At 38.1% G+C, this 23,321-nt stretch overlaps 1 protein-coding gene across 3 annotated transcripts in view; it reads left to right on the forward strand.

Moving 5' to 3' along the window:
• Nucleotides 1–23,321, forward strand: part of ago1 (argonaute RISC component 1) — a 53,118-nt gene that overhangs the window by 18,372 nt on the left and 11,425 nt on the right. For 2 of the 3 annotated variants that reach the window (XM_007236250.4, XM_049467560.1), the window contains exons 6-14: nt 685–834; nt 2,282–2,369; nt 3,351–3,498; nt 7,443–7,562; nt 8,950–9,072; nt 9,609–9,742; nt 10,924–11,108; nt 13,383–13,542; nt 13,709–13,799. In XM_007236250.4, coding sequence (XP_007236312.1) covers nt 685–834; nt 2,282–2,369; nt 3,351–3,498; nt 7,443–7,562; nt 8,950–9,072; nt 9,609–9,742; nt 10,924–11,108; nt 13,383–13,542; nt 13,709–13,799 — 1,199 coding nt within the window. The remainder of the gene's footprint in view (nt 1–684; nt 835–2,281; nt 2,370–3,350; nt 3,499–7,442; nt 7,563–8,949; nt 9,073–9,608; nt 9,743–10,923; nt 11,109–13,382; nt 13,543–13,708; nt 13,800–23,321) is intronic. The other variant, XM_015602148.3, reaches the window with a different exon arrangement.

Here is a 23,321-nt window from a genome sequence, read left to right on the forward strand (position 1 = left end):
TCCATTCATTTTACATTTCCCTTTAATTTTCCCCAAAGTAGTCAATGCGCCTTTAAAGGGCAGTTAAGCCACTCTACTGAAGTACAGAGTTATACATGAGTTTCTGTATAAGTGCCTGTGGGATGAACTGCTAGCGTATATCGCCCTGGCTTACAGGAACAGTCAGGGCTAGCAGTTAGCTGCTAATGCTAATGCTGCTGCACCTAGCCTTAGTGTAAATCTGGAAAACTAAGCTTACTGTAAATAAACAGAAGCGCTTTACTCACCCAAATAAACAGTTTTCAGGAGAGACATCTGAGTAGATTTATATCTAGCACTCGTTTTACTTTAATATACTTTTTTTAAGAATTAAAGTTTTGTTTATCTTTACAACTCAAATTATATTTTGTGCAGCCATATGCTAGAGTAATGTTTGTGAAATCTCTGCTTATTGTTAAACTTAACCATTGGATGCCATGTAGGTTACAGCTTAGATTGGGCCCAAAAAATCCAGCCTGACGTGAAATTATTTTAGTAAGTAGAGCGTTTTTTAAACCTTTTTAAAAACATTTTCAGCTTGTTTAAAAGAGCGAAATGTAAGGTATAGTGGGTTTAGATGGACCAATCGGACAGTATTTCTAAAAAAATATTTTCTGTCATTTCTAAATTTGTCTGTATTTTAATGTTAATTCTCTCCCTCCACAGTGTCAGCCACAGCCTTCTACAAGGCCCAGCCCGTCATCGAGTTCATGTGCGAGGTTCTGGACATCCGCAACATCGACGAGCAGCCCAAGACTTTAACTGATTCCCAAAGGGTCCGATTCACCAAGGAGATCAAGGGTGGGTCCCTACCCGGTAATGAGTATTAGCACTTTAGTAATTCACCTTTTACAGCTGTATTTTTAGCCTGATATCATTTTATACACAATTTCTTCATAACAGCAAATGTGTTCAGTCAGTAAAGGCATGTTTGGTGTCTGCAGTCTGTTTATTGATGAAAGCTAATGAAAGCTAGCAGTTAGCGTTGTGTTAACTGCATGAATAAAAGCTAAGTTATGACCTATGAAAGTCTAGAGTAAGGGTGTCATGTGTCTGTTACATTGTTTATTGTACATTTAGTCTGGTTAGTTTGACATTGCAGTTTTGTGAATGAAAAAAAAATCTGCTTAAAGAAAGTTTGCATTTTCCTATAATTGTTTAAAAAGAGGCGGAGTCTGACTATACATGTGTCTGAGGAGGCGTGTGCTCTTGTGTCTTCCTCCACCTTGTGTTGAGGCATCACTAGTGATAGGGGGGCCCTCATCAGTGGGTTGGATAGTTGGCCGTATAAATTAAGGAGAGAACGGGGGGGGAAAAAAAAAAAAAAAAAAAAAAAAAAAAAAAAAAAAAAAATATATATATATATATATATATATATATATATAAACATCAATATCACAATGTACAATGTATGTGTCAATATACATTTTTCTAAACTATTTTGCTGCGTGATAGAAAGAAAAAAAAACACTATTCTCGTTTTTCATGACAATACCTACCAGAATAATTAATACATCTACCTTATAGCATATTTTTTACTCCAATCATTGATGTGTAAATTGCATTATTAATGTCATAGCATGTGGGAGTTTTTTTTTTTTTAAACATTGCAATATGTATCGCAGAACAACAAGATATTGCAATGTAAAATTTTCCCAATATAATGCATCTTTATTCTGAACCAGAAAAATGTTTTTACACACGCGAACAAACCGGACCCTGATACAGTTGAGACCGCCTCTTTTGGTGTGGACTGTGGTTTGTGACCTCTGCAATTTTAGTTTAGACCAAACTACTGTACGTAGGTGTGAAAGAGTTGCTTATGTGGTTTATGGTTCCATTTGTTGGAGTTTTACTATTCAACTCTGTCTATTTTTATAGATGACTTGAGAACCCATTCTGGATATATTTAGCTTTTATTTGGCTGTTCGCTTCTACTTGTCAGCTATTGGATATCATGCGAGTTTATTTGCACTGATCCTCTAATTATATTTTTTTCATTGGTGAATTGTTTTAATTGTTTAATAAACAGATTTTAAATAAATTAATGCAACATGGATTAAGAGACCTCAGTATGAAACAAGCTGTTACTGAATCCAACTGAACTGATTTACTGCAATACACTGATACATATATTCATTTTGTTAAAGGCTTCTAATAAAATGACTCCTATTAGTTGGTTCTTAGCTGAGATCTGTGTCTGTGTGTGTCTGTGTGTGTCTGTGTGTGTCTGTGTGTGTCTGTGTGTGTCTGTGTGTTTCAGGACTGAAGGTGGAGGTGACGCACTGTGGTCAGATGAAGAGGAAATACAGAGTGTGTAACGTCACACGTCGTCCTGCCAGTCACCAGACGTGAGTTTTCAATATTTGATTTTGTATCAAGAATTATTACTATAATTTTGGAGCGTTACTTTTAAATTAAGGTCATTAATTAGCAAAAGCAAGAGTTTGGCCTCTCTTTCAACAATCCCAAATTAGAATACGTTGGGTCTGTATGGAAAATGGATATAAAATACAAATAATACAGTGTTTCTTACATTTACTTTAACGTTTATTTGATTGCAGACAGTTTGAACCTAATATATTTTGTGTTTTTTGTGCTCTTATTTTGTCCCATTTTTTTTTGGAAACATGTCTTCAAGGGGACATATTATTCAAAACGCACTTTTGGCATGATTTTGTATTTCCGCTTGGGTCTCGACTGCCCCTAAAACACTATAAATACTATAAACACTCCAAGCACCAAAAAACATCATCAATCATTTTTCTGTGAATAAGCTGAAAAAGTTTGGTGTCAGGAATCATTTGCTTCTATGAGCTGAACCACCAGAAGCACCCCACCCACTAGATCTGTTGAAGATTTGCCATTTTTGGGCTTTTTGTTTAAGAACCTTAGACAGTAGCCACAGCAGGATTATTCAGCAGACTTCGTCTGAGGGAGGGATCTGTACCTACTGTCTGTGGCAAGTCAGCAGATGAGGAAGATGTAAGAACTTTTTTGTGTTTCCATCACAGTTAAAGATTTCCCGTTTTGCACAAGCTAACACTAACGTGTGGTAAACACTCAGTATAAACATGGGAGCTTATTTGCCTAAAAGTGACAGAGCCCTCAAACGGCTCATTCTGAAAGGGACTGAAATCTCTTTATTTGATAGTGATTTAATGCAAAGAACTTGGCAGCATAATTCATTAATAAATTAAATGAAGTTGAGCAGATAAAATGCTTCATACTGTCGGCAATCAAATGAAATAATAATTCTGATGTTGGATTATATGTTGATGTACATACTGAGATAATGCCGACAGAAACTCATGCTGTGGATGTGTTTGCAGGTTTCCTCTGCAGCTGGAGAGCGGTCAGACGGTGGAGTGTACCGTAGCGCAGTATTTTAAACAGAAGTATAACCTGCAGCTGAAATACCCTCACCTGCCCTGCCTGCAGGTGGGCCAGGAGCAGAAGCACACCTACCTGCCCCTGGAGGTGAGAGAACATCAGTGTTGGAGGATTTCATCCATTAGCCCTGCTACTCTGATTTGAGTGTTTACGTCTATAGGGGTAGGGTGTCCTGATAACTGTGAGGCTGGAGGGGTAGGCTAAGGGGTTAGTGTAGTGTTGGGGCTACATGACCCTTCAAGCTGAGATTTTATTAGAGGAACACTCCAAACAGAGGATTATGAAAATCACTAGCAAGATGGCACAAAAAAGAAACCCATAAATATGAGTATTCTCCTTGTAACCATTATGATAACCACTATATTACCATAGTTTAATGTGTAGTTTCAAAGTTTTATGCACAATTTCTTCATAAAAAGAAGAAACAAAATCTTGCTAGTAGTTCGTCTCAGTAGCTAACTTTCCCATTCCACCTTAAATGGTGCAACCGACTGCAGAGGTAGCAGCATTTAAGGTGGAATGGAAAACAAATCTCCCTGTCACAGAGAAATTAAGGGTTCCCAAAGGGAATTGTGTCTGTGGTTCTTCCATTTCCTCACTATGTTCCTCACAGTGGAAACTGACAGCTAGAATCTCTGAAATTTGAGCTTTTTATATCCTTTAAACCATGATGTTGAACAATCTTGTTTTTTTAGGTGAGTTGAGAGTAGAGTGTTTTTGGGCTGCCATGTTGCCATTTTTAGAGAAGATGCAAAGAGGAGAAAAACTCATAATTCCCAGGATTCGACTGTGTATGTAGGTCAAGGGTCAACGAGCTTACCAATCAAATTTTGTGTTCCAATAATACTAAATATATTTAAACCAATAAAACGACAAGGGTGCCCAAATCTATGCACCTGCCTCATTTAGTTTGAAGAATTATTGCACACTTTCTGTAAATCCTATAAACTCCATTCCACTTCTCAAATATCACTGGTTCATCTGCTATATGATACAATGTATTTAACTGAAATTGCTGATCCAAACAACCAATGATTTATAAAGGAAAATCATGAACATTATCAGTGGTGCCCAAACCTTTTCATACCACTGTTACTATATCAGCCCCAATTCTTAGGGTCAAAGATTTCACCCCCTCACCTTATAACTCTGTTCCAAAGGTTGTGGATTGGGCTTTTTCTGTATGAAATCTCTAGAGTATTAAGAATAGTTTACTATATAATTGTTGTGCAGAGTAGTCAGTCTTATTTCAGTAGTAATGTTGGCTAGGGCTGGGCGATATGGAAAAAAATCTTATTACGATATAGTTTTTCATATCAGCCGATATCGATATGTATCACGATATAAATCAAATCACTTTCTGTTACACTTAAAGGTTTCTATTTTTACTCAGAAGTGACAGAATAAGGGAGTTATGGACAAAATCACTAGCAGGCTCAGAGCCTTGTGGACAGACACTAGGATGTTAACATCTTGCCAGGTGGGTACAGCTTTTAAATTAATTTTAAAAAGGGGACAAATATATAAACTAAAAAATATGTAAGACCCTTTACATTATATGTCTGTTTAATTTAAATTGCAATAACACTTTATTTATTTTTATAAAATTATATTTAATCAAAAGATCATTCCCCTCCCTGAATGCAGGCAACTACATAAAGCAAAATACAAGAGTATATCACAGTGTTCATTTTGACAGGTGATTTTGATACAGTCTTAGTCTTTTCACTAAAATGTATAATAGTTTTAGTTACATTTTAGTCTATCGGATATTATTAGTTTTAGTCAGATTTCAGTCTAGTTTAATTTTGGTCATATAAAAAGTATGTATTACATATGTTTTACTGTTTTTCTATTTTCTATTTGTTGTAATTTTAGATAATTTACTGCTTATGTTTTTTTTAAATAAGAGCCTTTAGTTTTTTTTACATTTAAATTAAGCTAACATTTAAATATTTTAAAAAAAGTGGCCTATAATGGAGGTGGGAGGAATAAAGTCAAGTTTCTGAAATGATCCACTTCTACTGCAGTACAGATTTATACTAACATTACTGGCTTTCAGTAGACTAGACTTACATTACTTAAGTGTATTTAAAACTCCAGTTCAGTAACAGCAATGTTTAGCTCAGTTCAAATACAGCTAGACAGATTATATAATCTTCTGTATTTAGTAAAATATCCAGCATAACAGACTCTCTATCTGTTAAAAACTAAAAACACAAAGACAGAGGAGAATGCTGCCCTCAGGGTTTTCTAACAGAAACAGTGAGAGTTAGGAAAAAAGATGGAAAGTGCTTCCTTTCTGTGTGTTTATATACTAACCCCTCACTCGTGCTGAAGTTAACCTTAATTTACACGAAACGTGGATTAACACGGCTAACGTGCGTTACCCATTAGTTTATTAGAATGTAAAAAGCAGTGAAAGCATCTTAGCTAATGATGACAGATTGCACAGATCCCTTTTACACCTAAACATCGCTAACTTTAAACTGGAGACAAGCTAATCTAACTAGCAGCAAACAGAGCAGCGTTTACCTGCCTTCAGAAATCTGAACAAGCTCACCTCTCTAAATATCTTGGAGACGCATGCCTCATATTTAAAAGGTGAGTTTTCCAGTGTAGCGCCGCTGAATAGTATAAATGAAGTTTATCCAGTAAATGGGAGAGAAGGAGCCGCTATGTGAGGAGTTCAGAGTGGAGGGGCTCGGGGGGTGGGGCGGAGGGGGATGGTGGAGAGGGGAGGGGAGGGGTTGTACTGGGCTGAGCAGCAGTTCAGCGTGCTGCCTGGTCTCGTGCTGCGCCTTTTCACAACGCTACTTAAACGGGAAATAGAAAATTTAGTTTATCGAATTTCTCGCCCCGACTTATCGCGATATATAGTTTCCTCGATAACTATCGATATCGTTTTATCGCCCAGCACTAATGTTGGCTATCTATACTTTACTGGAGTAATTTTTTTTTATTGTTCAGATGACTTTTTACTTCTACTTCTTACATTTTCACACAATTATCTGAACTTTCTACTCCTTACATTTTAATAAAAACAGCCTCGTTACTCCTATTTCATTTCAGCTCGTTTTCATCTCGGCTTCTCATCGTTCAATAAAACCCCTATCCAGATAAATCTCTCCATCCAGATAGAGGGAATCTGATTGTGATTGGATGTAGAGAAGTATAAACATATATCATTCCGACCCCCTATTGGTTTATACTGGTTTATCCCACCCTAAGCTTCTTTAATATATTTACATTCTACTAAAATACATTCATTTACAATCAGCATATGTGCAGCTGAAACAGAGAGCGTCCTAGTGCAAAATCCCAAATTATATTATCAACATTAACATTTTAATAATAGAACATTATAGCCATTATGGATTTTAGTAAAATGTGTTTTAATGGCATTTCCCCACATCTTACATTACTTTTACACTTTTACTTTAATCAATCAATCAACCTTTATTTCCACTCGGTAAATACATTAAGGGTAAGCCTAATTATCAATGTAACTGAGCATTTACAAAATTAAAGGGATTAAAAATTAAGTTTAAATGATTAAAAACAAGTTTAAAAACAAGCAAACAATGTAAGATTGTTAGTTAGGAAAAAATAAATCATTTAAAATAAAATGATATGCAGACAGGCTAAAATGTAGAGCAATAAAACAAAAAGATAAAAATAAGTAAAAATATATATATATATATATACAAAATAAAAGAAAGAAATAAATGAAATAAAAAGATAAAAGGCCAAAGCAGTAACAAAACTAAAACTAGTCATTGTGAAATGACTAAAATAAATTTAAAAAGGTAGAACATAAAATTAGATAAATAAAAGGACAAAATAATTTAAATAAATAACAAGGTAAAAGAAAAACTCAACTAAAACTGTTACAGGTTGTCTAAAGGTGGTTAGATATTAAAATTTAAGTTTACTTAAAGAGTAAAAAGCTTGAGTTGATACTTCAGCTTCTATAGAAGTATTTAAAATCTTGTTTTACTGATTTTCCTGTGTGAATCTGTGTGAATCAGGTGTGTAATATCGTAGCTGGGCAGAGGTGCATCAAGAAGCTGACAGATAATCAGACGTCCACCATGATCAAAGCCACGGCGCGGTCAGCACCAGACAGACAGGAGGAGATCAGCAGGCTGGTGAGTGATGCCCCCTGGCGGGAGGAGGCGGAAGAGCAGCAGCTCTCTGGTGCATTTTTTAAAATTTAAAAACAGCCTCCACCTGTCCGCGCGCTTCAGTCTGAGACGCGGGGCTCGAGCGCCCCCTGGGGGCGGCGGCGGGTCTCGGTACTGCCTTTGTTCAGTGGAAACAATGTAACCGGTGGAGGATGTTTTTGAAATTTAAAAAATGCACCTCTAAACAGTTTACACATTACATCATCATCATCCTCCTCATATATATTATATGTATACAGTTATATATTTATATTTATCTTTGGAAAAATTGAAGAGAACACTTCAGTTTCTGAATTAGTTTCTCTGATTTTGCTATTTATAGTTATATGTTTAAATAAAATGAACATTGTTGTTTTATTCTATATTTCTACAAAATTCCAAATTTTAAAAATCTTCATTTAGAGCATTTATTTGCAGAAAATGAGAAATTACCAAAAAAAAAGACCTCAAATAATGTATTAGAATTGAATAGTTGTATGAAGAGTTAGATGTTAGATAGGTAATTTTTTGTTTTATTTATTAATTAATTTATTAAATGTACTTAACATTAGCAATTTGATTCTGAAATTAAGTTTAAATCAATGTATATGTATATATATATATATATATATATATATATATATATATATATATATATATATATTACAGACACTTCATAAAATCTTCACTTTATTACACTTTTCTTATTATATATTAAGTTATTTTTGCAGTTGTTCTGATGTCATGATAAATTGACCAACATCTCCAAACTGCTCCAAAATGACTTGAAATATTTTAAGAATGTTTTTCCATAAATTGGAGATTTTTTCAGGGATGATATCTATATATATAATATACAATACAATACAGTACAATGCAGATGTTTTAGTCCCAGTATTAAAACTGATTTCTATCAGTAATAAGAGAGTTTATAGTGTAAAAACTGCAGAAATCATTAGAACAGATGCAGAATTTCTCATTCTGAGGAAGGTAGCTGAGATCTTGAGAGCTTGTGAGCAGAAGAACCAACACCTTAGTGGATGTGTTCAGTTCCATCAGCTGCTCACCTGATTTATCATCATTAAACCTGCAGCTGATATAATGGAAAGTAATACAGATAATTAATAATGCTAAACTCCACCACTCAACCTTTTGTATGAATGTAATTTATATTTATTTTAAACACCTAAATTCTGTTTTCATATACTATATTGCAGCACATACTTTTACTGCATTACATTCACATCTTATAAATATTATTTTAAAGCTTGAAATAATAGAAAATATAAGAAAAAAATATTGGTCAGCTGTTTTCTTCCTCTGTTCTGAAAGTGTTTTCTCCTAATGCTGCATTCTCTCCTCCTCTCTGTAGATGAAGAACGCTAATTTTAATCTGGATCCATATATACAAGAGTTTGGGATTAAAGTGCGGGACGACATGGCGGAAGTGACGGGAAGAGTTCTCCCAGCGCCCATCCTGCAGTACGGAGGCAGGGTAAGACTATAGGATACTTCCACTATAGAATCAGTACCAGTACAGTACCAGTCAAAAGTTTAGACACACATTAAATTCACTGTTTTATTCATTAGTTTATTATAAAATGTTCTTCATTGTATATTAATACTAAAGTCATACAAACGATGAAGAAACATTTATGGAATTGACTAGTAAACAGACAAGTGTTAAAGAAACCAGTTCAGTTCGTTTTGTGGCAAGAGTTCATTTGTTTTAAGTTCAAAAACTTAAAATATTTACTAGTAGCAAGGTCTGCGATGTGAGCATGCTCAGTAGCAGCGTTCAGTCTCCTGCTGCAGACAGGATTGGAAGCCGCATTGTAAAGGATGTGAAGGATGAGCAAACTTATCAAGTAAAGTTAATGCTACAGTCAGCGCTCAGGTTACCACTACTAGTGCATGAATAAAGGGGTAAAGATAGATTGGAAATTTGTACGATAAGTAAGATAAATCAATCCTGGCTGTTTTAGGTCATTTGTTGAGCTCAAATTAAGAAAATGCTCCTTCTCTTTCCAGAATCGGGCCATAGCCACGCCCAACCAGGGTGTCTGGGACATGAGGGGGAAGCAGTTCTACAACGGGATTGAGATCAAAGTGTGGGCCATTGCCTGCTTCGCTCCACAGAAACAGTGCCGAGAGGAAGTTCTAAAGTAAGCAGGATTTGTTTCTTATCATTTAACGATAATGTAGACTTAAGTAGACTTAACGGAGAACTCCTGTGTAAAATTTGTACACTTTTCTTCTTGTAAAACATGATAAAAAGTACTTCCTTTTGTTGAATAGCCCACCACCATTTTCCTACTGCTTTCTGAGATCCAGAAATTTGCACTCTGTACAACGGCTGTATATTATAATTTATAATTTGCCCCGATAAATCGCTTTTTCCACTGTTATCCAGCTCAAAGTAGCTCCACACCTCCTTGCTAGAACCCGAAGAGCCCTGACATTTAAAACAAGGCACTAAAAACTTAAAAAGTGCACAAGAAGCTTATTAAAAAACACTGTTTACATCCTATAACGCTTGTTTCAGCTTCGAGCGCCGCCATCACTGAGCTGTTAATAACATATACATATATATACACATGCGTAGCGGTTGGCGTCTATGTATATACATGTCTATGTCATTATCAGTGTTGTATTCTTTCATTGGTGCTTACTTCTGTCTTCTTAACCACACATTTAGATTTCTGTAAATGGGTAGAATCCTTTTAACTAACTACATCTACAACTGGTACGTTGTTGAACAGCAGACGTCAGCAGACGTCAAGAAGATCCAGTGTTCTCTTCACTGTTTCACTGACCCATTTAGAGAAATCTAAATGTGTGGTTAAGGAGACAGAAGTAAGCACCAATAAAAGAATACAACAATTGGCGCTGTGAGCAGGATCTGGATCATCTCTCTACATCAGTACAGTGATGGCGGCGCTCAGAGCTGAAGCTAGCATTATTGGATGTAAAAGGTGTTTTTTAATAAGCTTCTTGTGCAGTTTTTAAGTTATTAATGTCTCGTTTTAAATGTCAGGGCTCTCCAGATTCTAGTAAGGAGGTGTGGAGCTACTTTGAGCTGGATAACGGCGGAAAAAGCGATTTATCAGGGCAAATTATGCCCCGAAGTGGTTGTTGTACAGTGTGCTGGGCAAAAAGCACAAAATTACTTTATCTCGGAACGCTGTGGGAGAGCGGAGGTGTGCCATTCATCAAAGATAAGAACTTTTTATCATGTTTTACTACAACAAAAGTCCATTTTACAACAGAGTTCTCCTTTAATCTCTAATGTAACGAACTTTGGTAAATCACAGTCAATCACTGATCTTCACGCTTTCTCCTGCAGGAACTTTACAGATCAGCTGCGTAAGATCTCTAAGGATGCTGGGATGCCTATCCAGGGGCAGCCGTGTTTCTGTAAGTACGCACAGGGAGCGGACAGCGTGGAGCCCATGTTCAGACACCTGAAGAACACCTACTCCGGCCTGCAGCTCATCATCGTCATCCTGCCCGGAAAAACACCCGTATATGGTACAGAATTATAAGACATTTAGATCTTTCACTTCTCTGTGTGTTAAATCATCTTGCTATCGTCGCTGTCCAATGAAAAAAAACAAGAATCTCCAAAACAGCAGCTTTACAGGAGAGAGAAAAAACATTCTTAACTTTCAATGGAAGTCAATGTAAGAGACAGTTTGTCTGTTAAATGTATGTAGTAAACTAAAAATCGTCAAAAAGGGAGATACTTGTTTTTATTGGACAGCGACGATATGCGTATACAGCTTCTTTCAAACCTGCCTTCTTTGGTTTTGGACCAAACCAAAATTGCAGGTGTTAAAGGTGCCCTGAACCCCTGTCTGAACCAAAACTCTAACATTTAACAAGATAAGACAACCAGATACAGTGGTGCTCTGTGCATTTGTGTTTATGTACCCTTTAGAATTTTCTATATTTCTGTATTAATATAATCTAAAACATCATCAGATTTTCACACTAAAAGTAGATATAGTCCTAAAGTAGATAAAGAGAAAAACCCAGCTAAACAAATGAGACAAAAAAATATACTTGTTAATTTATTTATTGTTATATTTATTTTATTGTGTGAACCTCTTGGATTAGCAATTAGTTTGAATCTGAAATTAGAATCAAGTGTTTTCTATCAATGGTATGACAATCAGGTGTGAGTGGGTGGAGCCTGTTTTATTTAAAGAACAGGGATCTATCAAAGTCTACTGTTCTCAACTTGTTTTTTAAAGTGTATCATGGAATGAACAAAGGAGATTTCTGAGGAGCTCAGAAAAAGAGTTGTTGATGCTCATCAGGCTGGAAAAGGTTACAAAACCATCTCTTAAGAGTTTATACTCCACCAAGCCACAGTCAGACAGATTACAGTGTACCAATAGAGGAAATTCAAGACCATTCTTACCCTCCTCAGGAGTGTTTACCAACAAAGGTCACTCCAAGAGTAAGGCGAGGTCACATAAGGCTCCAGGGTAACTTGTAAGCAACTGAAGGCCTCTCTAATATTGACTAATGTTGATGTTCATGAGTCCACAATCAGGTGAACAACAGTGGAGGAAGCCACTGTCTTAAAAGTCCTGATTTTAAACCAAAGGAAATGGGGGCGAGGGGCAGGGACCACAAGATACTGAATCACCAGATACTGAAAGCAATTGTTCACATACTTTTCCCACTCAGAAATATGCAATTTTTAATCATTTTCCAAATAAATTATTGCGCCTGAAAGCAGAGCTAAAATGTTTTCATACACTGTGCTGAAAACACGTATCGGGCATACCTGCTATCTGATTGGATAGATGCATCACTTTGGATGGATTAATTTGCATAAAGTTCACCTTGTTAACTCTTAATCACGTCGCATTCCCCGAACTTGCGTGATGCACCATGCGACTGTATTTGACGGAGCTGACGCTTCCCATTGAAAATGAATGGGGTACATCACTGTGCGATGACGTGATGGAGCAGTGTAAATGTAGCATTACGATAATATTAAACACTGTTGATTTTATCTGAACACCAGGACGAGAACAAGACTGACTTACACCTTTAAAACTCCAAATTAGTGCTGGGCAATTTTCACGATTAATTTGGATAATTCAAATTGCAGTTTTAATGCGATTTTCAAAATGGAGTAATCGTGATTTTACATACAGACATTTTATCTTTTTTAATCTTACATATTCGAAAACGCTACTCATTTCTGAAGTGTTTATTCATCTTACCCTGGTTATCAGCGCCTCCCACAGACCAACGTGCGCATATTTTATAGACTTTCCAGTCAAGTCCGAGTTCCAGCACTGTTGCAGCACTTTCCACATAAACACCCGGTGTGATATAGCATATATTTATCTAAAAATAAATCCTACCGCTTCAAAAAACTGCAGCGGCATTGTTTTATGGTGAGGATCCGTTATTATTGTTTTTTTTGTTTTTTTTTGTAATATATTTTTTTTACAGGTAAACCTAGTTTTGAACAATTTCTTTGTCATCTGTGATTAGAATTTTTTTTTTTTGATGGGGGAAAATATAATTATAATCGAAAATAAGATTTTTTTGTGAAGAAATCGAAGATTATTTTTTAGGCCATAATCGCCCAGCCCTAATACTAACCAACTTACAATTAACAGTCGAGATAATGCGACCGCAACTATACTCTAGCAAGTGATTTCATGCTCACGCTGGAAATTTGTCTACAACTTGCTTGAAAATCATTTAATGTAAGGTCGATATTAGTGAACTCGGTCACTAAACTGTAGCGTGTGTGTGTGTGTGTTTGTGGTGCAGCGGAGGTGAAGCGTGTTGGAGACACTCTTCTGGGCATGGCCACTCAGTGTGTTCAGGTGAAGAACGTGGTGAAGACGTCTCCACAGACGCTCTCCAACCTCTGCCTCAAAATCAACGTCAAACTCGGCGGCATCAACAACATCCTGGTACCCCATCAACGGTGAGACCCCGCCCACATCTGACATCACTAGCCTCGTTGCTCATGTTCCACACAATTTTACGTATATTTTAGAATTTTATTATATGTTTTATTATATATTTTACTTATAGTATAGAAGGTATATATTCTATATAATATATCAAAATGTGTGTGTGTGTGTTTGCAGGTCTGCAGTGTTTCAGCAGCCGGTGATCTTCCTCGGGGCCGACGTCACTCATCCACCAGCAGGAGACGGGAAGAAGCCCTCCATTACTGCAGTGAGTACATGCACACACACACACACACACACACACACACACACACACACACACATACTCAGTCTACATTTGTGTTCTTTTAAACCAGTGTTGCCAATTTACACAAAAATCCTATTAAGCTTAAAGCTGATGTCCGTAAGTTTTGGGATTTGGGGGATTTAGGGTCCTCTCTGGTGAGAATGGGTAATTGCGCCAAGCATGTGGAAGAATCATTTTAAACTGGGCGGGTGTGATGCAGTCTCGTGTCAGAGCAGATGAATCCGATTCCAGGTTATGTTTAGTCAGAGTGAGTGAGTGAGTGAGCTCAGTCTGAAACTTCACTCCTTAATTTCTTTGGTTTTACTATGAGTGAATGGAGGAGCTACTGAACTCTGAGTTTCCTCTTCTGAAGTCTCCATTGCTCCACCAGCCGCTCGCGTTCAGTAAAACTGATCCGGATCATCTTTTATAGGCTGTACGTGTGACGTAAGCACGTAAAGACACGTGACGTGGCCAGAAGAACTTTCTGCGAAAAGCAACCCTACAACCCAGTTTTTAGAATGAATATATTATTAGGCTTAGCAGGGATGATACAGGGTAGCAACATACTGGTGCCATACTGGTACTGAGTAACTGCCTGCACTACATCTTATTATTATACTGTAACATCTAAATGTTTGGACGCACCTTAAGTTTAGTGTTTTTAATTACAAAAAAAAAAATCTGCATTGTAGATTAATACTAAAGTCATCCAAACAATGAAGAAAAAAACATATGGAATTATTGGATAGTGGAACAAACCAGTATATGTTTTAAATTTTAGGTTCTTCAAAGTAGCACCTTTTGAACACAATAACTACTCAACTAAGTAAATAAAAAAAAGAGCTTTGAAAGTATTCTCAAGTGCAGTTGCTGCAAAACCATCAAAAATGTTATGATGAAACTGGTGCTCATCAGGACCACCCCAGGAAAGGAAAAGCAGGAGTTTCCTCTGTTGTACAGGATAAGTTCATCAGAGTTACCAGCCTTAGAAGCTGCAAGTTAACACAACCCCAGATGAGATCATCTAAATGCTTCTTCACAGAGTATTTGTTTTGGTTAGTTGAACACTTTTAACTAGATGATTTATGTGTTCCTTCATAGTCTGGATCACTTTACTATTCACTTATAATCTAGGAAAAAAAATTAAATGAAAGTTGCAAAAGGAGGATCTACTAAATATTGATGTATTTTTTCTGTTGGGGCCCAAATTTATGCAGCTGCCTAATTTAGTTTAAAGAATTATTGCACACTGTCTGTAAATCCTATAAACTTCATTTCACTTGTCAAATATCACTGTGTTCATCTGCTAAATTATAAATTTAACTGAAATTGCTGATCTGAACAATTAATGATTTATAAAGAAAAGTCATGAAAATGATCAGATGGGCCGAAACGTTTTCATACCACTGTATATCTCTGGAAAAAAATAAGAGACCACTTAAAAACTAAGTTTTTCTTTGATTTTACCAAATTGAAACCATCTAAAATATAATCAAAGGACGATGGATGATCACAAGCCATCAAACCAAACTGAACTAAAAAAGCAAAAAGTTATCCAAAAGCAGTGTGTAAGACTGGTGGAGGAGAACATGCCAATGTGCATGAAAACTGTGATTAAAAACCACCAGGGTTATTCCACCAAATATTGATTTCTGAACTCTTAAAACTTTATGAATATGAACTTGTTTGTCTGAAAGATCTGCATCTTTTTTGTTATTTCAGCCATTTCTCATTTTCTGTAAATAAATGCTCTAAATGACAATATTTTATTTGGAATTTGGGAGAAATGTTGTCTGTAGTTTATAGAATAAAGCAACAGTGTTCATTTTACTCAAACATAAACCTATAAATAGCAAAATCAGAGAAACTGATTCAGAAACTGAAGTGCTCTCATTTTTTTCCAGAGCTAAATGTAAAAATCTTATATTTATACTGTAATGTAGTACATTTATGTAATGTTATGGATAATCAATGCTTTTTAAACAATATAAATGTCTATATTCCTCTAATGTTTCTTATTTTTCATTAGTTTTCTGAATTATGCGAATGCAGTGTCATTGGATGGGCCTTGCTTATAACCAAATCACCAACTCTTCTCTGTTCCACAAGGGGGCGCTATCAGTACACAGCTAGCTTTGTGTTGAGATGCAGTTCTGCCTGGATTACTGTGATTAAAATAAACAGGATATGAGTTGCACTTTCAGAAATATCAGGACATGCAGAACTCCACAGCTAAAAGCCAGTATAGATAACTGGAGTCAGATGTTTTCATCTGGCCTGGATTCACCCTGACTCATCCCTGCTTCTGAGATCTGTGTATCTTGTCGTTTGGTGCTGAACTGATGGGTGTTTTAGTTAAAACTCTGGAACAGGCTAAATGTTAATGTTTGTGGACACGGCACCTAATAAATGCTTTCAGCTACTTTAAGTTACTTTTTTACAGTTTTTAGCAAAAAGAAAAAATCACACTGTTCTTATTTTCCATTATATTATATATTTACTAGAGACTATAGAGAATATATCTGTCCAGTATCGTTTATTTTACTTTGGTCCAGATATATGGAGATGTGTATATACAGTCATATGAAAAAGTTTGGGCACCCCTATTAATCTTAATCACACCTCAGGCGACTCTGTTTGTGGCGTGCTTGCAGAAATGGCTTCTTTCGCATCACTCTCCCATACAGCTTCTCCTTGTGCAAAGTGTGCTGTATTGTTGACTGATGCACAGTGACACCATCTGCAGCAAGATGATGCTGCAGCTCTTTGGAGGTGGTCTGTGGATTGTCCTTGACTGTTCTCACCATTCTTCTTCTCTGCCTTTCTGATATTTTTCTTGGCCTGCCACTTCTGGGCTTAACAAGAACTGTCCCTGTGCTCTTCCATTTCCTTACTATGTTCCTCACAGTGGAAACTGACAGGTTATATCTCTGTATCCTTCCCCTGAACAACTATGTTGAACAATCTTTGTTTTTAGATCATTTGAGAGTTGTTTTGATGAGCCCATGATGCCACTCTTCAGAGGAGATTCAAATAGGAGAACAACTTGTAATTGGCCACCTTAAATACCTTTTCTCATGATTGGATACACCTGGCTATGAAGTCCAAAGCTCAATGAGGTTACCAAACCAAGTAAGCTTCAGTAAGTCAGTAAAAAGTAGTTAGGAGTATTCAAATCAATAAAATGATAAGGGTGCCCATACTTTTGCACCGGTCAAATTTTGGTTTAATGCATATTGCACATTTTCTGTTACAATAAACCTCATTTCAATCCTGAAATATTACTGTGTCCATCAGTTATTAGATATATCAAACTGAAATGGCCCAAATATTTACAACTAAAAATGATTAAGATTAATAGGGGTTCCCAAACTTTTCCATATGACTGTATATGACAGTATATGTATGTGTGTATATATATATATATATATATATATATATATATATATATATATATATATATATATATATATATATATATATTAGGGGTGTGATGAGATCTCGTAGCTTGAGATCTCACGAGATTAAAACGTGACGATATTTCTTGTCAAGCTTAAACATGTCTCGTGGGAAAAAAACATTTTAGCATGGAATTTTTCAGAGGGATCTGGCAACACAGTAGCGATAGCAGCGAGTGCAAAGGCTGAGCAGTGAGAGCAGCTCTCAGCAGAAGAGGAAAATTCGAGCATTTGCATAGAAGATTCTTATTTCTATTCCTTATAAAATCAATTTTTCGTTTTTGACGTTTTCTTTAAAATTTTATTTTTAAATCTCGTCTCGTTCTCGTGAACCCAGTATCGTGTCTTGTCTCATCTCGTCTCGTGATATTAGTGTCTCATCACACCCCTAATATATATAGATGTAGTAATAGGTTTAAAATAAGCCACACAGGGTATTTTTTGTCCTGTTACCTGTCATTATCTTAAAATAGACACTTCAAAGATTAAGAAAAATATGTTTTTATCTAGTGCACAGGATTTTAGTATAACGTGAAAACATACCGGCAAACTTAACATTTTCTGCTAATTTTTGATATTTTTGTCCCAGAATTAAGTCAAAATTAAGTCAAGTCATGGGACATTATTTCATCCTGTTACCTGTCAGAATCTTAAAATAGACACTTCAAAGATTAAGACAGGTGGGGAAATCCAAAGAATCCAAATTAACCCTATAGCAACCACTTGGGATACCACTGAGACCACTTAGTAACACCATGACAATTAACTGAAGTTCAATTAAGTTCCATTGCAACGGTCATTGTAACAACCTGATACACCCTAGTGTTTTGATATACTTTGATACACTTTGATACATTGTATGCTTTAAAAATTACTTTGTATCAAAGTGTCCTATCTTCTGTTTTCTTCAATAAAAAAAAGATTATAATAACATATTTTACAGAAATGTGGGGGTGTACTCACGTTTGTGAGATGCGGTATGGTGTGTTTTCAGTGTAACATATTGTTCTGTTCCGATCGCTGTGTTTAAACAGGAGTATGCAGTAATTATGGGCGGCTGTTTACCGTATAGGAGTGCCTGGTGGTTTAGTAGCTGGTTATAATTGTAGGATGGCTGAGGGCACTGTGGGCAGAGGCTGTGGGCTGAGGGCACTGTGGGTAATGAGAGCCCTGGCACTGATTCTGCTGCTGCTGCTGCTGGGGGCTCAGCGCCGTGGTGGTCAGCGCCACCCTGCCCTGCTTACTGCTTCTGAAGAGCGGTACAGGGAGGAGGCAGCGTGGGGCGGTGGTGAGGGCTTGGGTTAGGAGTGGTTAGGGCTGAGAGAGCGAATGGCTTGCCGGTGAGTCACAGAACAACAGGAAATGACATCACCTCACACCCCGCTGCTTGAAAGCTTTGCGGTTGCCATGCGATTGTGATGGCGACGGTGACGAACGATTGAGTCATAGGAAAAAAGGAGCGAGGATAAAGGGGTGGGTGTGTTTGGAGTGGGAGTGGGTGGGTGTTTGGTGGGTGGTGGGTGGGTGTGGAACAACGTTGACCAGAATCCGGAACAGTGCACCACTTCCTGTCATCCACTAGAGGGCGGTGCCCGTCACTGCACAGACCGTAAACTAGAATCACCTTAAATGAACTGAATGGGTTTAAATCAGGTTTCAGCAAAGGTGTGGAAATATATCTCTATTCATTACTCTGTAGATAGAAGTTTTATTATAGATACTAGGGTTAAAAATAAGACTTCTGTAGAAGCTGAATAATCAACTCAAGCTTTTTATTCTTTGAGTAGATAGATAGATAGATAGATAGATAGATAGATAGATAGATAGATAGATAGATAGATAGATAGATAGATAGATAGATAGATAGAACTTTATTGATCCCTTTGGGAGGTTCCCTCAGGGAAATTAGGGTTCCAGTAGCAGCATCAATACAGTACACACAGATAGAAACAAAGAGTAGGTGACAGGGAGTAATAAAATAAAACTAAACAATCTTACAATATAAAGTGCAAAGCAAGTAGACAAAAGTATAAAACAGCAAATATAATTAGTATAACTATAAATATAAATATGCAGTAAATGTATTTGAATAGAATTTTTATTGCACTTATTCCGTATGTATTATTTTATTGCGCTTAGTCCGTATGTGTTATTTTATTGCACTTAGTCCATTTGAGTTGCTACTGCTCCTCCTCATCCTCTGTCCTCCTGTTACTCCTCCTTCCCCCAGGGGAGGAATTGTAAAGTCTGATGGCATGATGGACAAAGGAGTTTCGGAGTCTGTTGGTCCTGCATTTGGGGAGGAGCAGTCTGTCACTGAACAGGCTCTTCTGGTTGCTGATGACGGTGTGCAGAGGGTGACTGGCATCGTCCATGATGTTCAGCAGTTTGTCCATAGTCCTCTTCTCTGCCACCGTCACCAAGGAGTCCAGCTTCATGCCGACCACAGAACCAGCACGCCTGATCAGTTTGTCCAGCCTGGATGAGTCCTTCTTTGATATGCTGCATCCCCAGCACACCACGGTGTAGAACAGGACACTGGCCACCACAGGCTGATAGAACATCCACATGAGTTTCTTGCAGATGTTGAAGGACAGCAGTCTCCTCAGGAAGTACAGCCTGCTCTGACTCTTCCTGTACAGGTGGTCAGAATTACAGGTCCAGTCCAGCTTGCTGTCCAGCCACAGCCCAAGGTACTTGTAGGAGTCCACAGCCTCCACCTCAACCCCTCAATCAGAACTGGTCGTGACCTTGGTCTGGACCTCCCAAAGTCAATAACCAACTCCTTGGTCTTTGAGGTGTTGAGCTGCAGATTATTCCTGTGGCTCCAAACAGCAAAGTCCCTCACCAGAGTTCTATACTCCTCCTCGTTGTCGTCCGTGATACACCCCACGATGGCTGTGTCATCTGCAAACTTCTGAATGTGACACAGCTCGGAGTTGTAGCAGAAGTCTGCGGTGTACAGGGTGAAGAGGAGAGGGGCCAGCACCGTGCCCTGAGGTGCTCCAGTGCTGCTGATCACAGTGTCAGACGTGATGTCCTTCAGCCTGACATACTGCGGCCTATCAGTGAGGTAGCTGAAGATCCAGGCGACCGGGTAGGGGTCCACTCGCATCCCATCCAGTTTATCCTGGAGCATAAGAGGCTGGATGGTGTTGAAGGCACTCGAGAAGTCCAAGAAGAGGATCCTCACTGTACTTTTCCCCTTGTCCAGGTGTGAGTGGGCTCGGTGTAGCAGGTAGAGGATGGCGTCTTCCACACCAACACCTGCCCTGTATGCAAGCTGTAGACAGTCCTGGGCATGCTGCACCTGCGGTCTGAGTAGACAGAGGAAGAGCCGCTCCAACGTCTTCATCAGATGTGAAGTGAGTGCCACCGGTCGGAAGTTATTCAGCTCACTGGGCCGGTTCTTTTTCGGAACTGGTACTAAGCATGATGTCTTCCAGAGGGTGGGCACTCTCCCCAGCTGCAGGCTCAGGTTGAAAATCCATTGTAACGGTTCACCCAGTTCTGCCGCGCAGGTCTTCAGGATTCGGGGGGACACCTTGTCTGGGCCTGCTGCTTTCCTGGGGTGGAGCCTCCTCAGCTGTTTCCTGACTTGGTCTGCAGTGATGTATGATGGAGTGTGTGTTGGGGTGGGAGAGACTGGGGGGAAGAAACTGCTGGAAAGCCTGGGGGGAGGTGTTGAGGAAACAGGGAGAGATGGCTGCAGTGTGGTAGAGAGTATGGGGGGGGGGGGTGGACTGGTTAAATCGGTTGAAGAAGTTGTTCAACCTGTTTGCCTCCTCCATTGTTCCCCCTGCAACTCTTGTCTTTGAGCTGTGGCCTGTGATGGTTTTCACACCTTCCCAGACCTCCCTCATGTTGTTCTCCTTCAGCTTCTGCTCCACTTTTCTCCTGTAGCTGTCCTTAGCTTTCCTCACACAGCGTTTCACCTCCTGATGTGCTGCTTTCATCTCCTCCCTGTTCTTGCTCCGAAAGGCGGCCTTCTTTCTGTTCAGGACAGCTTTAACTTCCTGTGTTACCCATGGCTTGTTATTAGGGTAACACCGTACAGTCCTCATGGGACAGACCACATCTGTACAGAAGTTAAGATAGTCTGTCAAACAGTGTGTCATCCCATCTATGTCCTCACAGTGTGGGCCAAGCAGCACATCCCAGTCTGTGGTGTCATAGCAGTCTCTGAGGGCATCTTCCATTTCTGGGGACCACCTCCTGATGGAGCTGGTTGTTGGGGGCTGTCTTTGAACCAGGGGGATGTATTTTGGCTGAAGATGAACCAGGTTGTGGTCAGACCTCCCCAGTGGGGGGAGGGGCGTGACGCTGTATGCCTCTCTTACATTAGTATACAGCAGGGATGGGCAACTGGCGGCCCGGGGGCCGCACACGGCCCTTGTCATCACTCAGTGCGGCCCGCGAATGGATCAAAATAATTTCATAATTTCATAATTTAAAAAAAAAACAAACAAAAAAAAAAACGTAATTCTACTTTTGACCGCTAGAGGGCGCTGCCAAACAACCACGAAAATTGACATTGACATCCAGTCCATTGTGAGCCAGCAGGCCAAACCACAGCTCTCTCATTAGCTTCAATAAATGTTGGGCCTCTGTGGTCTAGTTTTCTGCTATTATTGAATGAGCTATTTGCAATCAGTTTTTAAATCTTTTTTGTTCTTTGTTATAAATGAGTTCAAATGCCTTTTGCACTTTTATAAGCAAATGTTTTGTCCTTGTTGCTTATGAAGGACTTGTTATAATGAACTTATTTTACACAGAGGAACTACTGTATTTGCAATCAGTTTTTTAAGCAAACTTTTTGTTCTTTGATATGAAGGACTTCCTTTTTGCACTTTTTTTAAGCAAACGGTTTGTCTTTTGCCGTATTAAAATGCATTAATATGCAGAAAATAGTTGTTGATAAATGTTGGTGCTGTAAACATACAGATATAAATTCATATAAAATTTGTTCTTATTGAAAATCATTTGTAGCGTTTTTCATATTCAATTATTTGAAGTGCGAGGTCATGTGGCCCTCCAATGGTCATGCTGAAAAAAATGTGGCCCTCTCCATCATGGAAGTTGCCCATCCCTGGTATACAGCAAGTCAATTGTCCTGTTGTTCCTGGTCGGGCAGTCCACAACCTGGTATAAAGCAGCAAGAGTAGAGTCCAATGTTGCGTGATTAAAATCCCCGGAGATGATAATAAAAGCATCGGGGTTCTGTGTTTGCAGCCTTGCTGTGACTGAGTGAATCCTCTCACATGCAACGGCTGCGTCTGCACGTGAAAAGTGCGGAAAAGAGGTTAAAAAGTTACAAAACTACGGAGCTACTGGAGAGGCAGCCGTCTCTCACAGCGCCAGACTACGACTGAGTGAAAGAGTTTAAAAAAAAGTACTGGTTTCAAAACTACTTAAAGTATAAAACTAAAAGTAATGTAAGGAGAAAAAAATAAAGCCATTAAGAACAAAAGCTTTCTAAAAGTCATAATGACTATAATGTTTTATTATTAAAATGATAATGTTGATAATATAATTTGGGATTTTGCACTAGGCTGTTCTGTAGTGTTTCAGCTGCATATATGCTGATTGTAAATGAATGTATTTATTTAGTTGAATAAAGTAAATATATTAAAGTAGAAGTTTAGTTGGACTGGAGTTTGTAAAGCTGGAGTTCTCTTGAGTCTCTGCACGGATCATCTTCATACTAGACTACATACGTCTGCTATGTTCTTGCTGGAGTGTGTGTGTGTGGGGGGGGGTTGGGGGGACGTGTGCAGGTGTGATGGATCACAGTATAAACCAATAGAGAGTCGGAATGGCATATGTTTATACTTCTCTACATCCAATCACAGATATTTATCTGGATAGGGGTTTTATTGAACGATAAGAAGCTGGAATGAAAATGAACTGAGATGAAACAGGAGTAACGAGGCTATGTTTAAAATGTAAGGAGTAGAAGTTAAAAGTCATCTAAAAAAGAATAGTTACTAAAGTAAAGTGTATATATATATTTTTTTTTTTTTTCTTTTAGTCGGCGCCATGT

Source organism: Astyanax mexicanus, chromosome 1, assembly GCF_023375975.1.
Source record: "Astyanax mexicanus isolate ESR-SI-001 chromosome 1, AstMex3_surface, whole genome shotgun sequence".
NCBI lineage: Eukaryota > Metazoa > Chordata > Actinopteri > Characiformes > Acestrorhamphidae > Astyanax > Astyanax mexicanus.